The sequence below is a fragment of the Columba livia genome, chromosome 4 (genome assembly GCF_036013475.1).
Source record: "Columba livia isolate bColLiv1 breed racing homer chromosome 4, bColLiv1.pat.W.v2, whole genome shotgun sequence".
In the NCBI taxonomy this organism is placed as follows: domain Eukaryota; kingdom Metazoa; phylum Chordata; class Aves; order Columbiformes; family Columbidae; genus Columba; species Columba livia.
The window spans coordinates 29,782,198-29,796,750 of NC_088605.1; the positions used below are offsets into that span (position 1 = coordinate 29,782,198).

Here is a 14,553-nt window from a genome sequence, read left to right on the forward strand (position 1 = left end):
GGGTGTGTAGTGCCGGCGGCTGCAGCGAAGGGAGAGAGAACGAGCAGACCAGTTCGTAACCGTTTTTAATATTTCATAGGGGAGAAGTTAGACATTAGCTTTGTACTGTTTTGTCACATTTTGTAAATGATAATTTGGCGCAGTTTCACATTAGTAATACAGTAGAAACAGTTTTACAGTAAAACGTTAAAATAATACAAATAGCAACACCTAAAACCAGAGGAACTTTTCTCCCTCAGCGTACCCATTGCAAGTATGTGTTTGCTGTATGGGATACAAAAGGCCTGGTAGCCCAAAGCATAAATCCATCTGTCAGAGAAAAAAATGGCACTTGAAAAGTATCTCCTTTTTAGCTTAAAGTTGTGAAAACTATGTAGTAAAGATCAGGCATGTAGTGTATCTAAAAATTACAGTGCTTACAGTAGCAGACCTTGTAATTTCAAATGCATAACGTGCAGGGAAAAAAGGCACTGGGATTCCTTTTATTCAAATCAGAATTATGCCACGTAATTCTCAGATCACATTTAAGCAATTATTACCAGTCTTCAAAAATACCACTTCTGTTGAAAACATGTTAAAAGAGTATTTGCACAAGTTTAATTTACAATCTGTTCTATAGACAATTTCATATAAATCAATAAACTTCAGCTTGCAACCATGTTAAACTATGCACCTGAGATTTTGTCTCAAGTAGAAAGAACTCCTCACAGATACCTATAACCTAAGAGCTCAAGTTAACTGTTGTTTTTTTTTTTTTTTTTTAATTATCCCTAAGAGCTTCCCTTCTTTTTTGAGGGCAGGAAGGAAGAAAGGTAGAAAAGATTAATGACTGTTTTTTACAAACTTGCTCGTTAGACAGAAGAAACCCATGCACGTCGCCCGATACGCAGATCTGGGCTTTGGCGAACACCGCACAGTAAGAGCCCGGCACTCATGAATATCTGGATTCTCCCATAGGCTTGACTGCGAGTAGGTTCTGTTTCCACTGCATGATGCACAGTCTTGACTTGTTTAAATGTATTCTTGAATCTGGACTTCTGTGTTCTCGTTGTCTATCAGGCACAATTGCTACAAATCCCATATAAGAGGCTCCTTTTTGAATTTAAGCGCCAGTGCTGTAATTCTCAACTATGTCGAAGATGCTGGGGAAGAAGGAAGCTCTTAAACTTCTCTATTAATTTTTTTAATAGTGTCAGAATTAGAAGGCCAAAATACACAATATTAAATAGAATATTTAAAATTAGGTTGCTGGTATTCAGTGAAAAAAACCTGAGGTATGCAAAATATTTTCACTATTGTGTGTAAATTTGCAATAGTTTTCAAAAGGTGCTTTTCCATTTTCAGCTAGTGGTTTGTTGTCCAAGTGTATACAAGTAACCATGTAATTTTGACCAGTTAAAAAATACAATTTATTCAATAGCTAAATGGTTCTTCAGAACTCTTTTTTTTAAAAAAAAATTACATTTATTGTAACAGCAGTAATGTAGTAAAATAAGACTATATCAAACCAAAACAACTCATCCTTTTCAGTCAATGTATTGTTTTTACCATTAAAAATGAAAAGTGACTTTATTTTTCAGTTTACTTTGCATGTTGACAGCTAGGACTTCTGAAATTGTCAGGAGTAATCCTAGAGAAAACAAGATGTAAAAGGAAAAAAACCCCATGGCAGTGCCAAATATTTTCTTCTCCTACATCCTATTGGCAACTGATAGAAGTACACAAAGAGTGTAAATACATTGGACTTAGAAAAATAATTTTAAAGTTATAAAACTACAGAGCTTTGGCTGAGCATTTCCCTGAGTCTTCATTGTTTTAAAAGCATATGCTAGACATGATGTTCCTAGAATCTGTTACAAAGGGCTTGATTAGTAAAGGCTGTTTAGCTACATATGCAAAAGTTAGGTACTTCTATTCTTAAAGCCTAAGCAAGAACTGCTGAGGAAGCAGTGTGATTCTTCAGAATCTGGTATCTTCCCTAAGGCAAAAATCAAACTTCACATACTTTTGCATTAAGACTCTTGATAATTAGAAATTATACCAAATGACTCAAAATTTGTGGACAAGCCTAATAGGGCAACTTTCAGGGCAAGGCTGAAACAAACAACTCTGGGTCTGCTACAAAATTTATAAAACTTTGGGTTTTATAATATTTAATGAGAAAACAGAACTGTGCAACAAAACTATATGATTTTGTATTTTAATCTGCTTCCATCATTTTCATCAGCAGATTGGACTTTCTGGAAGTCTTTAATGATGTAACATTAGTAACAATAATTAGCTGTAATAAGGTTTCCGTATTACCTAAATGTAAGAAGGCTATTGGCAAGGAGGCATTTTTGAAAAAGGTACATTCAAGAACAGATGAGCTGATGTCCATCCTCTGAAAATTCACCATTCTAGCTCTACGGGGTACTCGCCAGTGAGACACGCCGTGCAATGGCCAATCTTTCCAACACGAAACTTGTGGCTTTTGAGGCTGTTCTCATTCTCTTGTCTTGCCTTGATGCTTTCTTGCACAGATGATACCAGCCCTTCGACAGAAAGGTAAACAACGCTGTCAGCTCCTAGAAGAAATAAAGAATTCAGCAGTTAAAGCTGCAATATTGTATCAAATGCAGGGCTCTTTGGAAATGCAGTTGCGTTATTGTATGGATTACAATTCCAGGTGGATCACCTTACCTAAAGAGAACGGATATGAAAAATTATTAGAGGATAATAAGCCTTGCCCTTCTCCAATTCTTTGTGCAGGGAGCAGACACACTGAAATCTAGATAGAAGGTTTTGAGCTGGGAACAAAAATCACAGTATCACACAGTATCACAGTATGTTTGGGATTGGAAGGGACCTCAAAAGATCATCTAGTCCAATCCCCCTGCTGGAGCAGGAGCACCTAGGTGAGGTCGCACGGGAACATGTCCAGGCGGGTTTTGAATGTCTCCAGAGAAGGAGACTCCACAACCTCCCTGGGCAGTCTGTTCCAATGCTCTGTCACCCTCACTGAGAAGAAGTTTCTTCTCAAATTTAAGCGGAACCTCTTGTGTTCCAGCTTGATCCCATTACCCCTTGTCCTATCATTGTTTGCCACGAAGAAGAGCCTGGCTCCATCCTCACGGCACTCACCCTTTATATATTTATAAACATTGATAAGGTCCCCCCTTAGTCTCCTCTTCTCCAAACTAAAGAGACCCAGCTCCCTCAGCCTTTCTTCATAAGGGAGGTGCTCCACTCCCTTAATCATCTTCGTTGCCCTACGCTGGACCCTCTCCAGCAGTTCCCTGTCCTTCTGGAACTGAGGGGCCCAGAATGTCACACACATACTGTAAAAATAGAAATAAAGACCAGAGTGTGCAGTGAAACTCCCTAAACTCCCTGTAGTTTGGGCCAGGAAGCTGAAGCGTGTGTGGTTGGTGCTTCCCAAACTGCGTACCTAGGACCTCACACCCTTACTGGGAATTGGAGGAAGGAGGGGAAGACCACCACGTTAAAAAAAATTCAGTGTGCACTTAATGCAAATTTTCTAGCAGTAATAAAGTTTGATAGCGTTTTCACATAATTTGTTTTCTATTGTTTGCACTCATTATGTTGTGAATAATCCTTAAAAATGAGATCCTACAAACTTGTATTTTAACATGCCTTCACAATAATTTGGAGGAAAATAATCCATTGCAATATTAGACAGTGAGAGTAAGTATTTAACATAGGAAATCTGAGTTTGCAGTCTCCTAACTGTAACCAGAGCTATGTTCTTAAACCATTTTAAAAAATATTTTGCAGCACAATATATTAATCTCCTTACTCACAAGCCTTTACATGACTTCTGTTGCTGATATCCTGATGAAGAGCAAGTTATTTACCAGATCGCAAGAAACATGAGCTGTTGGTTTTTTCGTTCTGCTGCAAACATTATTCATTCTAGAGATCTAAGAATGTATTTAACATTCTTTGATTAGCCTCAAATGTCATTTCTCTCAAAGTGAAATATATAATGCAGTTAAAATTATTTACATAAATTTAAATTTGTAGAAAAAATCAGTGGGTGTTTACAAATTCCAAACATATTTTTATTAGTATCTCATGAAACTACGTTAGCTTTTCATTACAGGACAGATTTTCACCACATATTTTCTTCCTGGCATTTTGCTTACAGTAGCTCCTTGCTGTAAAGGCTTTCCCGGAAGGAGCTCTAAGTATTGGAAAATTGTGTTGTCACGCCTTATTTATAACTTATGATTACACAATTATTCTAATGCCTTCTATTGTTGGGAGAAATATGATTCACTAACTGTGTTAAAAAACTGTAACTAAATTGGTTTGATCCACAGGGTACTCACAACACAGACATTTAGTGTATAAACCTTGCCATTTTTTAGTCAGTTTTGCCACTGTTGTCTTGATATGTTGTCCTTTATTTTGATGTAGACAATAAAACCCCTACGGGTAAAATTTCTCTCTCAAAAAAAAAGAAAAAGAAAAAGTAGCATTTACCTATATAGTTTGCAAGATCATGAAATTCAGGTCTGTTGGCAATGAGTTCTTCTTTAGTTGGAATGTTTATTCCCATATAACAAGGAAATCTTATGGGAGGCGAAGCCACACGGATGTGCACCTGAATAAAAGTACAGTTGTAAATCAGACTGCTATAAGGTAAAGGTCAGCAGATCATAACACAATAGCCAAGTCCTAGTTCTGCAAAATAATCACGAAGAACAGAACATGGCACTACAAAGAAGTCATGGAAGGGGGTTAAAAGTAAGATAATTTTTTTTTCAGATGCCAATGCAGCAGGAGAGAGAAAGACAGTTTTAGATTTTATCTTTACAGTATTTCCTAGTGTTATTAAAAAGTTGCATCCTGATTTTGCTTTTTTTATATGGTGCTGAATCAATGATGAACATGTTTCAGTTTATAAAGTCAAATATTAGACAAAATTTTTCTTCTTCAGTAAGAGATTTGCACATTCTGATTCAATTAAATCTTAACCAATTTAAAATTTTGTGCTCTGGTGACTTAAGGCACATGACCATTCACTGAAGTATGTGGTTGTATGTCATGCAGTACCACAAGTCACACAGATGTCAGGAATACCACACCAATACTTGATTTTCTGATCTTATCTAATCTGTTTTGCATTCTCTCTTTACTTGACAGATAGTGCTTTAATAATGGAGACCTGTTCCTACCCCTTTAATGTCCCCAAACTCACAGTCATACAGAAGAAACTTCTCAACCTATCTTCACAATAAATATGCACTAGCTATTCCTTTTCGCACATTTGCTCTTTTAAGTAAGGAAACAATGTTCAGTGCAAATGAAGGCAAACCCCTGTGCTTTACCCTCCCATCAACCTTCTGTTTGCAACAGTATTGTACTGGCTGAAAATTAGCTTACCTCTTTGGCTCCTGATTCTCTCAGCAGTTTTATTATAGGTGAAATGGTATTTCCCCTCACAATTGAATCATCAATGATAACAACTCGTTTGCCTTTAAAATTATCAGACAGAACCCCAAACTTCTTTGCAACACCAAGTTGCCGTAACCTCATATTCGGCTGGATAAATGTTCTTCCTACATATCGGTTTTTACAGAGTACTTCAACATACGGTAGTCCGCACTGTAAACAGGAGACAAACAGAATTAGTATCTATAAAACCGGATATTCTCACTTACTGTTTTTTGAAGCAACCTTAGGATTTAGTATGACTTCACAGTAACCGAAGAACTTTGAAATACCTTAATATAGTAGAATAATGACAGAAAAAACAAGTGCAGATGACTCAATAGGAGGTACCCAGCGTACTCAAGATATAAAGCTTTATCAATATAAAACTCTTAATGGCCCATAACATAATACCCCATTACAAAAAAAGTATATATAAATATGCTTGGGGAGAAAAAAAAGAAAAAAGGCAAGTTAACATATACCTTTTGAGCATAACCAAGAGCTGCTGGGGTTGCAGACTCAGGAACAGTGCTGACCAGGTCTGCTTCCACAGGTGCTTCAATAGCAAGCTGCTGCCCGCATCTCTTCCTGACGGAATACACCATCTGACCTACGGACAGCAAGGAGTGTTATGCCTGGTATGCGTAATTCAGATTTCCTCAGTTTGCTGTACTAATTCCTCTGTTAAGTTGCAGGCATAGAAGTCAGTGAGAAAAGCTCTAGAACTAGTAAGCAGTCACTCCCATAAGGTAATTTTTTATTTCCTTTCATAATGTCATATTCTTACATACACATTCATATCACTATACAGAGAGTTTGCCATAATGGGGTAACTAAAGGTCTTGTGGATTTTACAAAATCTATTGACGGGAAAAAAGAAGTAAAAATTGCGCCTGCCTGTTCTTAACGTGCATATTCTATTTTTAGGCTGTTTTTTCCAGCAGACAACACTTGTACAATCCTGCTGTCTGCATCTGCCTGCTTATTAACTTTGAATCAGCTGGCAAAATTCACTCCAAATTTAGTAAGCGAATAAGAGGCCTCAGAATCTTTCAAGATCCTAAAAAATTTGCAACATGTGAGAGAACTGGAGGTATTGTGATGAGTTGAGGCACAGCAAAGGGTACAGCAGCAGTACTAAGGAATGTAAGAAGTGAGGATACTGAAGGGTAGGAGGATCATGAAAAAAAGGGATGTGAAGTGAAACCGGCTTTATAAAGGTGGGGAACTGTGTAGGATCAACAGGTGGCACGGCCATAGAAAGCAAAGGAGACCTTGTTTGTTAGGTATGAGAGTCCTGGCTAATATCTTGTCACTGAGGCAATTTTTGAGGGCTTCCTACTGAAATAATAACAAAAGTATTAGACTGACAATCTCAAGTACTTAGATGAGGGGTGTCAATCATTTTCAACCTTGAAGGCAACCGTGAGGCTGATGTGGCCCCCGTTGAAAATGAGTTTGACACCCGTGACTTAGATAATGCTTGCATTTACAAATTTTATTAAAAGCATCTTCCTGAAATAACCATTTCTTGCAAAGAAAATGCCAAAATAAAGTTGTTTTGCAGATTCTGTTTCCTAATCTTAATTTTGAAGAAGTTTTTTTTAAAGTTAAGGATATCTCCTCTTCCTTAATTATGTTTGTGGCTCTTTTCATCCCTTGCAGGCAGCCTGACTGAGGCTGTATGTACAGCTAGGAACAGGAAAGTGATGTTACTTGCCCCTCCTGATGAGTGTCATGTCCTCCAGAACTGTGCCAACCCATTCTGTCCCAGCTCTCCTCTGCAAGCTCACATTCAGTGGTACCCTACTGTGATCCCAGATCCTTTCCAGAGTCACATTGTTCTCCAGGATAACATCTCCCACTATTTAGGGAAGAGCTGTGTACACTTCATCTTCTTACCTTCAAAAATACTGTCTGGTCTTGCAAAATAAACATATTCAAAGATGCAGAATGCTGATGGATCTCCTTCAGGTCTTGGTACAACATCCAGTGTCTGGACATCGTATCTGGATATTTTCACAATCTCTCCGGGAAGGACCTCACGATAGTACCTTGAAAAAGAAATACATAGCATTTAGAAATGTCCTGAACCTAGATGGTAGTTCTGAAATATAAACAAGGTTCAATAATTTAGTCCTGGATCAATAACAGAGTACTTTTCTATGAAAGCTAATAAATGTTATAATGCAATATAAAAATATAACCAGGAATAAAGATGGTCACTAAAAAAATCCTGGCCCACAAGACCAGGACAATATCTGGACAAATATCTGTCTAGTGATAAGAGGCAGCTGTCCCCGAATGACACAAAGCTGACTGGGAATGTACATTGTTAGAGACTATGTCATTTGGCAGTTTGAGGTTTAATGTTTAATCACTGCCTGAGGAGAGCTTTCAGATAAAGTGAGAATCAGGGCACTTACTCTGCACCAATAGACAAAAAGCTACAGGATTCAGAAGAGACTACCCATCCTTCTGTTTCACTGTTATCTTTTCCTGAAATGAAATATTTCAGTTAGAGTCCACGATTCTTGTTACTGTTACCCCTTAAAATTGCATTTCTACTGCACTATCTGGCCTGCTATGGTTTAGGTTGCCAAGTGCACAATGAAAGACTGTTGCGATTTCTAACTAAAAGGCATAGCATGCCATAGTTTCTGTAATATTAAAAAACAAACAAACAGACAAAACCCATGAAAACCCAACCAAACAAAAACCCAAACCAAAACAACAAACAAACGAAAACAACAACAACAAAAGATCATAAACCAGTTCTAGGCAGAAGTGGAAGGAACATCACCATATTTACAGCATCATTTTCATGAAGAGAGACAATTCATGTAACTACCTTTGTTGTCTCTGCACTTCTTCAAACTTTTCTATTTCAGTGACTTCAGATATACAGAATTACTTCTGTTCACACAAGACACTCCTTACTTTTCCTATGCTATGTGTTGATAGATCCTTTTTATTACAATGGATGCTGGACTGAACTCCAATAAAGAGAGTTTTCACAGACAGGCACAGGAAAGATCAAATTGTGTAACACAGGGTAGGAATGTCTGTATGCTTTAAGAAAGGTCTTGATAATTTTTCTTACGGTTATAATTACCAAGTTTGGTGAAGATATGGAAGCATTTACTACATTGTGTTTGCATTATTTTATCTTTATACAAATGAACAGATTTTAATCCCACTTCTTGGAAGATGCTAATTTGCAGGCTAAACAGGAATACAAAGAATTTTTCCCATAAATTGATTTGTACAGTGTGCCATCACTATACCAAATGTGACTGGGAGTGCTTGGAATTTAGAAATACATTACCAGTAATCCAGCACTTTTTGGCCACCTTACTATAGGAGAAAGGAAGAAAGTAGACTTGTTTCTGGGCTGGATGTAGACCTGAGCAACTGTCTCCAGGTGATTTGGACCAGATGACCTCCAGAAGTGCCTTCTAAGCTCAACCTTTCTGTGATCCTGCCCATCCCTGCTTTCCTATTTAGGTGATGTTAATTAAATTTTCACAAACATTCTGTTTTGGTTGGGCTGCCTAATTCTGACACTGTTATCAGGTGGCTAGGATTCCCTTTTGTCGGGAACAGAAAAGACGTTCGCAGGCTTTCTACAAATTACTTTTTCCTTACCAACATTTTCTTTGTTTTGAATTTTCAGAACTGACTTCTGTATCACATACTCCTTCTTACACCACAGTAAGCATAGCTTTCAGGCACAAACTATATATATACATATATATATGTATATGAATATGTATGTGGTTTACCTTTTCCATTCATGTCCCCTACTGGAATAAGGCGACCAATGCAGAGTGGACGATTCCCATATGGATCACGTACTGCATAGATTATGTCTTTATGCATAATTAGCAATGAATATGAAGTTGGAGTTTCATTCATTAAATTTTTTATTCTGAAATGAGACATAGGTGAACATAAACGTGTGTCACACAAACAGCTGTGTGCATTTACAGCTGCATATCATGCTGAAATTAGATTGCTGTTCTCGATTCTGAAACCCACCCTCCTCACCTTGCTACCCAGTCGGCTGTATCGTCGTTTTCTAGAGGAGGTGTGAAAGCCAGCAGCTGGGTGATCAGCTCACTGTCGGAACTGGTCGACAGTCCTACACCATGCCGCATAAGCTTTTGAGACACAAAGCAAAAGTGTTATGAACATTAAGAAAAATCCCACGTAACCCTGCTCTGATTTTAACCTAATGACAGCTTTGTGTAATGAACAAATATTTAAAAACGTATCAGTCCTTCAGATGATTAGAACAAAGGAACATCAAATGGTACATTTCTTCCTTTGCATCTCATTCCTTTGCTCCACATACAACCAAAATTAATGCCACCAATATTCAAGGCATAAATTAGTGTTTGAGCCATTTTATCAGCTTTGTGTTTCTGCTTGCTCTGGGGAGAGAGGTAAAATATACAAGGGAAAATATGAAGTTACTTATAGCAGCTACAGAAAGAGATATCACAGCAGAATGGTGGTTTGGGCACAAAGAAACAACAACAATAAAAAAGAGGTGTGAAGGGACACAGGGTTGGATTAAAAAATGAAATCCCACAATTTAAAGTCTGCTACACTTGGTCAGTCAAATTGTTCTGTCTTGGTGAACTTATGCTTCTAAGGGAGAAGAGAATCTGCAGGGTATTTACACAACTATTACAACCCATTTGATGCTGTATGCATTACAGTTCCTAATTTTTATCTTTAGAAATCATTTTACATCTCATGTAACTCTGATTCTCCACTCTCCATCTACATTTCCTCAGTGCTGTTTTTTTTCTCCCATCCATTCACACACTTGTAGCTCTGATGAAAGACGGGCCAGGTTCCTTTGGGCATGCCACACATCTGCCTCACAAGAGCATGTCCTTTCACTTTTGGATGGAACATATCATAGAAGAGATTTCACAATGAAAGATCTGCTAAATTGTAATTTGGTTCTTTAACACATGCCCTTCTAGCCAGACACACTATAAAATTTGGCATTTGTTGGTTTAGGTCGTGACGGTGCTCATGATTAATTTTGCAAGCCAGAAATACAAATAAAGACAATATTCCAAACCAGACATTTCAGATTGAAATGCATATGCATATGATTTGTTCCTTCTATCAGGCACTGCAAAGGAGCAGAGCCACATGTTGAGGTGCCTTCTGTTACAGCTGAGTTAGTGTTCTCCCTTGATCAACAGGAACATGACTGTCAGTCTAGAGGACTGGTAAGTTTTACCCTGTGACAATTACAAATGCCTCCCCTCTCCTGGAATTCCCCCCTCCCCCCCAAATGATATATTTTGATTATGCTGCTCTTTCACTATCTCAAGCAGTCTTGTATTAAGGAAAAGTCATAGCAAGGTTATTATTCTTTGCTGCCATACATAGAAAGGAATGATGCCAGAGACTCCCCAAGGAGACACTAACCTTCCTCCTGAGCCGTACAGCGTTTGTCAGCTCCCCGTTGTGCGCCACAGCGATCTTCCCATGAAGAGTCTCTACGACAAAAGGCTGGCAGTTCTGCAGCTCAGAAATTCCCGAGGTGGAGTACCTCGTGTGCCCAATACCAAGGTTTGAAACGTACAGCTTCTTCAGGCTGTCTGCATTGAAGACGTGATTTATAAGACCCATTCCCTTCAGAAGAAAAAGAAAAAAAAAATTGTTTGGTTTTGTTTTCCCAGCAACTTCCTCATTTCTCCTTGTGTTCGTTTTTGGTCTGTATTAATGCAAGCAACTTTAACAGAAAGACAAATAAGCTTAAAGACATGGTAAAGAAAGAAGCTGAGTAGGTGTCACAGTGATATATCAGATCCCATTACTCCTGGTTTTAAATAAAGCAATAAGACATACTTGTGTTGATGATTTTCATGGAACAACCTATTCTCTGACTAAAAATAGATCTTCTGAAAAACACCAGCAAACTGTGGTGCTGTTTAAAAATTCCAGAAAAAAAGACTGCCAGAAGACAGGAAAAGGAGGACAAAGTTGCCAGAATGGAATTCTATTTAGAGAATACCTTTTACTAGTTAGCAGTATATTTGATTTACTTTTATATTAGGTCCATGAAAATTTGTATTAGATTCTATTGTCATTCCTGTCAATGTCAGAAACAAAGCTTTTTTCAAGAGGGTTTACTGTTTACTTAAAACAAACTCTTCATATAGCCAGGTTTCCTTCTATTTAAAGCAGAAATGCATCAAAACTTTTCAGTCATCTGTCAGGAGCTTCTGTTGGCAATAAGTACTATGTGGAGACAATTTACTCTGAAAAAGCTACAGAGAGTAGAAGACTGGATTCCTCCTACAAAATCCTCCTGCTGCTGCTGCTGCCTGTGGAAAATATTTACACCTTTCTATGCATGTTCCCCTACCACACATGTTAATTGTGATATACATGATATCCCACATGACAATGTTCCTCTGGGATCTTCAAAGATACACAGGAGTGGTCTGAAGCTGCGATGATTCATAACCTTTGCTGTAGGTACAACAACAAGAGAGTGTGATGGGACAGGAAGGAAATTGGCTGAACTGTTTTCAGAGCTCAACCAAAAATACTTAAAGAAAGCTCAGCTTGAGGGTATTTTTTGCTGTGACTGTTACAGAGTCAGAATACCAAGAGGCTATATTTGTACATGTGGTCTTAGGATGTTTACTATCATGTTAAAAAGTTACTGCCTCAAATGGTCAAACTGGTATGGGTTTGCTTTAATGGTTCAGCAAAGTTTGTGCCGAATCAGTTATCATCTGTTGTCTCACAGGTGACATAAAGGTGGTCTAAAGTCTTGTGTCATGTGCTCATATGTGCACAGAAATGGAACCACGCACACTTATTTTACTCAGGACAACTTTATTCTGACAGGAGATCTGACAGTTCATAGGTCCAGCGTTAATGGTTGTGGTTGAGTTAAGCATTGCAATAGCTTAAGCAAGCAATTTTGGTTTAAAACACATTTGGTTACTTACACAACTATATAATCTTTTAATTGTAGTTTGAAATATTCCTCTGATTTAGATTGTGGTGGTATGGGATGGCAAATGTGAATTACACCACTATAAAAAATGCCCAATGAAGACAATGTTATGTCTGTATTATACAGGGCCTTATACATGTCAGAACATGATAATGGTCTGACAAATAGCTAGTTTAATATATTATTCTGCATATCCAAGTGTGAAGCAAGAAGACAGTCTTTATTCTACTGGCATCACTATGTCTATACAAGAGATTTAAGTTTTTCCGCATCCTGAGCTAATACAGCTATGACAATAATGTTTTGTTATACAGATACAGCTGAAAGGCTCTGACAGAGAAATATGGATGAGTTTGTCCTGGAGATTTTAAAACAAAGGATTAATAGCCTTTGTCAAGGGCTATTAATCCATGGTCAAAGGCTGGCAACAATCAGAAGGGAGCACATACTCCTGTCAAAGGTGTTCCAATTCATACTCTAATCTACGTATTGCCTTAAGCTACTGACAAACGTGAGTAAATTGATGCAGTGAAAAGTGGGCAACTTTTCCATTCTGTTGTCTCTGCTATGAAGAAGAGTCAGCCAGGCTTGGAGGGTAAACAGGTACAGTAGCATCTTAACTGCTGACATCTTTATGGGCTAGTTTGGAATTCAGAGTCCTAAATATACCTTCACCAGTGTAACAGACCAAACGTTTGTTACATTAGCACCACTTCCAGGACTAAAAAAGTCATATATATTGTACTACACAGGCTCTTTATTATACTGTGGTTATTACAGTTTTAAAAATTGCTGTATCTGAGAAACATATTTAGAGGATAAAAGAAACCATCATGTGCTCTGGAACTCTTAAAATATCAAAGCTGATATTATGATAAAGTCAAATTCTTAGCATGACAGCTAAGTATTGCAGCTCAGTAACACACTACAAATTATTCTGTCACCTGCTGGAAGTTAATACTGAGAAGCACTTTTTATGATGGGATTTATGGAGCAGCTCGAGCAGCCCCTTATAAAGGAACCTGGGATTCCTGTAAGCTTAAGTAAAGCTGAAACCCAAGCAGAAGCAGGAATGAAGAACAGATAATATGGTGCTCAAGTTGAGAAAAACTGCATTTAAAAGCCTGTGTGTGTGTGTGTGAAACAGGCTGTAACTAACAGATAGGAGGGGGGGAAATGCCTGAAGAGCCAGCAAACATGAAGCTTGAAGAGACAGGATTTTGCATGAGGCATTGAGCAGTCATGCACAGATACACATGCTGCTGCAGCAAAGAAATTGCCCTATGGTTATCTTGATGATTTCCAATCCTCTCCTCTCCCAGGATGGAATAGGCTGATGATTAATTTTTTTCCTGATCACTATTCAATAAAGAATGAGCAGAAATATCCCCAGAGCATGTAGGTATTCTCCTGGCATAATACTTTTAAGGGTATGGCCATTTTATGTCTTTTAACATTACTTGGGATTGTCTGAGCTCAAGAAAGACTGGAAGACCTTCTGAGGCTTCATTCAATCTTTTACTCTGTTTATGTTTACCTATGGGTAAAGTAGCTGCCACTTCCTTGAGTCTCAGTAAGGCAAGAATTAGTCATCCATTTGCTTGTGCATAGCCTGTAACTGCATTTATTTTCTCTTGATCTCAGTTGCATGGGTGCTCTTCCAAATCTCAAGGGTTAACACCTTAGCTGCAGGGCAACTTTGGTAAGTAGTTTTTGTGACATGAGTAGCCTGATCTGGATACTTCTGTATGTCTGCCACTGTGTGCATGGATACACCCAGCATATTTGTTTTAAACATGCACTTAAATTGCACAAATAACGGAATTAGATACTGTCACTGACAAAACAAAAACCGTTCATCAAAACATGTTGCTTTCCCTCTAATTATTGTGTTTCCTAGCTGAAGCAAACTTCAATGCATCTCAGTTAGGCATGTACAAAACATTCATTTCCATTTTACCTTGTGCACTTTGAATGCCTGGGATGACTCTCCATCACTTGTCACAATTCCAGCACTCTCCTGGCCCCTATGGAAAAAATATAATTAACATTAAGCACTGAAATGCTTAGAATATGAAATGTTTTAATATATAATGGATTGGTGTCTT

The 14,553-nt window shown here is 38.0% G+C and overlaps 1 protein-coding gene across 1 annotated transcript in view; it reads right to left on the minus strand.

Moving 5' to 3' along the window:
• Window positions 1-48: 48 nt before the first annotated feature.
• Window positions 49-14,553, minus strand: part of PPAT (phosphoribosyl pyrophosphate amidotransferase) — a 48,168-nt gene continuing 33,663 nt past the window's right edge. The window contains exons 2-11 of the mRNA XM_065060992.1: window positions 14,406-14,472; window positions 10,900-11,106; window positions 9,493-9,605; window positions 9,228-9,373; window positions 7,869-7,941; window positions 7,345-7,496; window positions 5,925-6,052; window positions 5,392-5,613; window positions 4,489-4,609; window positions 49-2,567 (exon numbers count right to left, since the gene is read on the minus strand). Of these exons, the coding sequence (XP_064917064.1) occupies window positions 2,392-2,567; window positions 4,489-4,609; window positions 5,392-5,613; window positions 5,925-6,052; window positions 7,345-7,496; window positions 7,869-7,941; window positions 9,228-9,373; window positions 9,493-9,605; window positions 10,900-11,106; window positions 14,406-14,472 (1,405 nt within the window). The 3' untranslated portion in view covers window positions 49-2,391. The remainder of the gene's footprint in view (window positions 2,568-4,488; window positions 4,610-5,391; window positions 5,614-5,924; window positions 6,053-7,344; window positions 7,497-7,868; window positions 7,942-9,227; window positions 9,374-9,492; window positions 9,606-10,899; window positions 11,107-14,405; window positions 14,473-14,553) is intronic.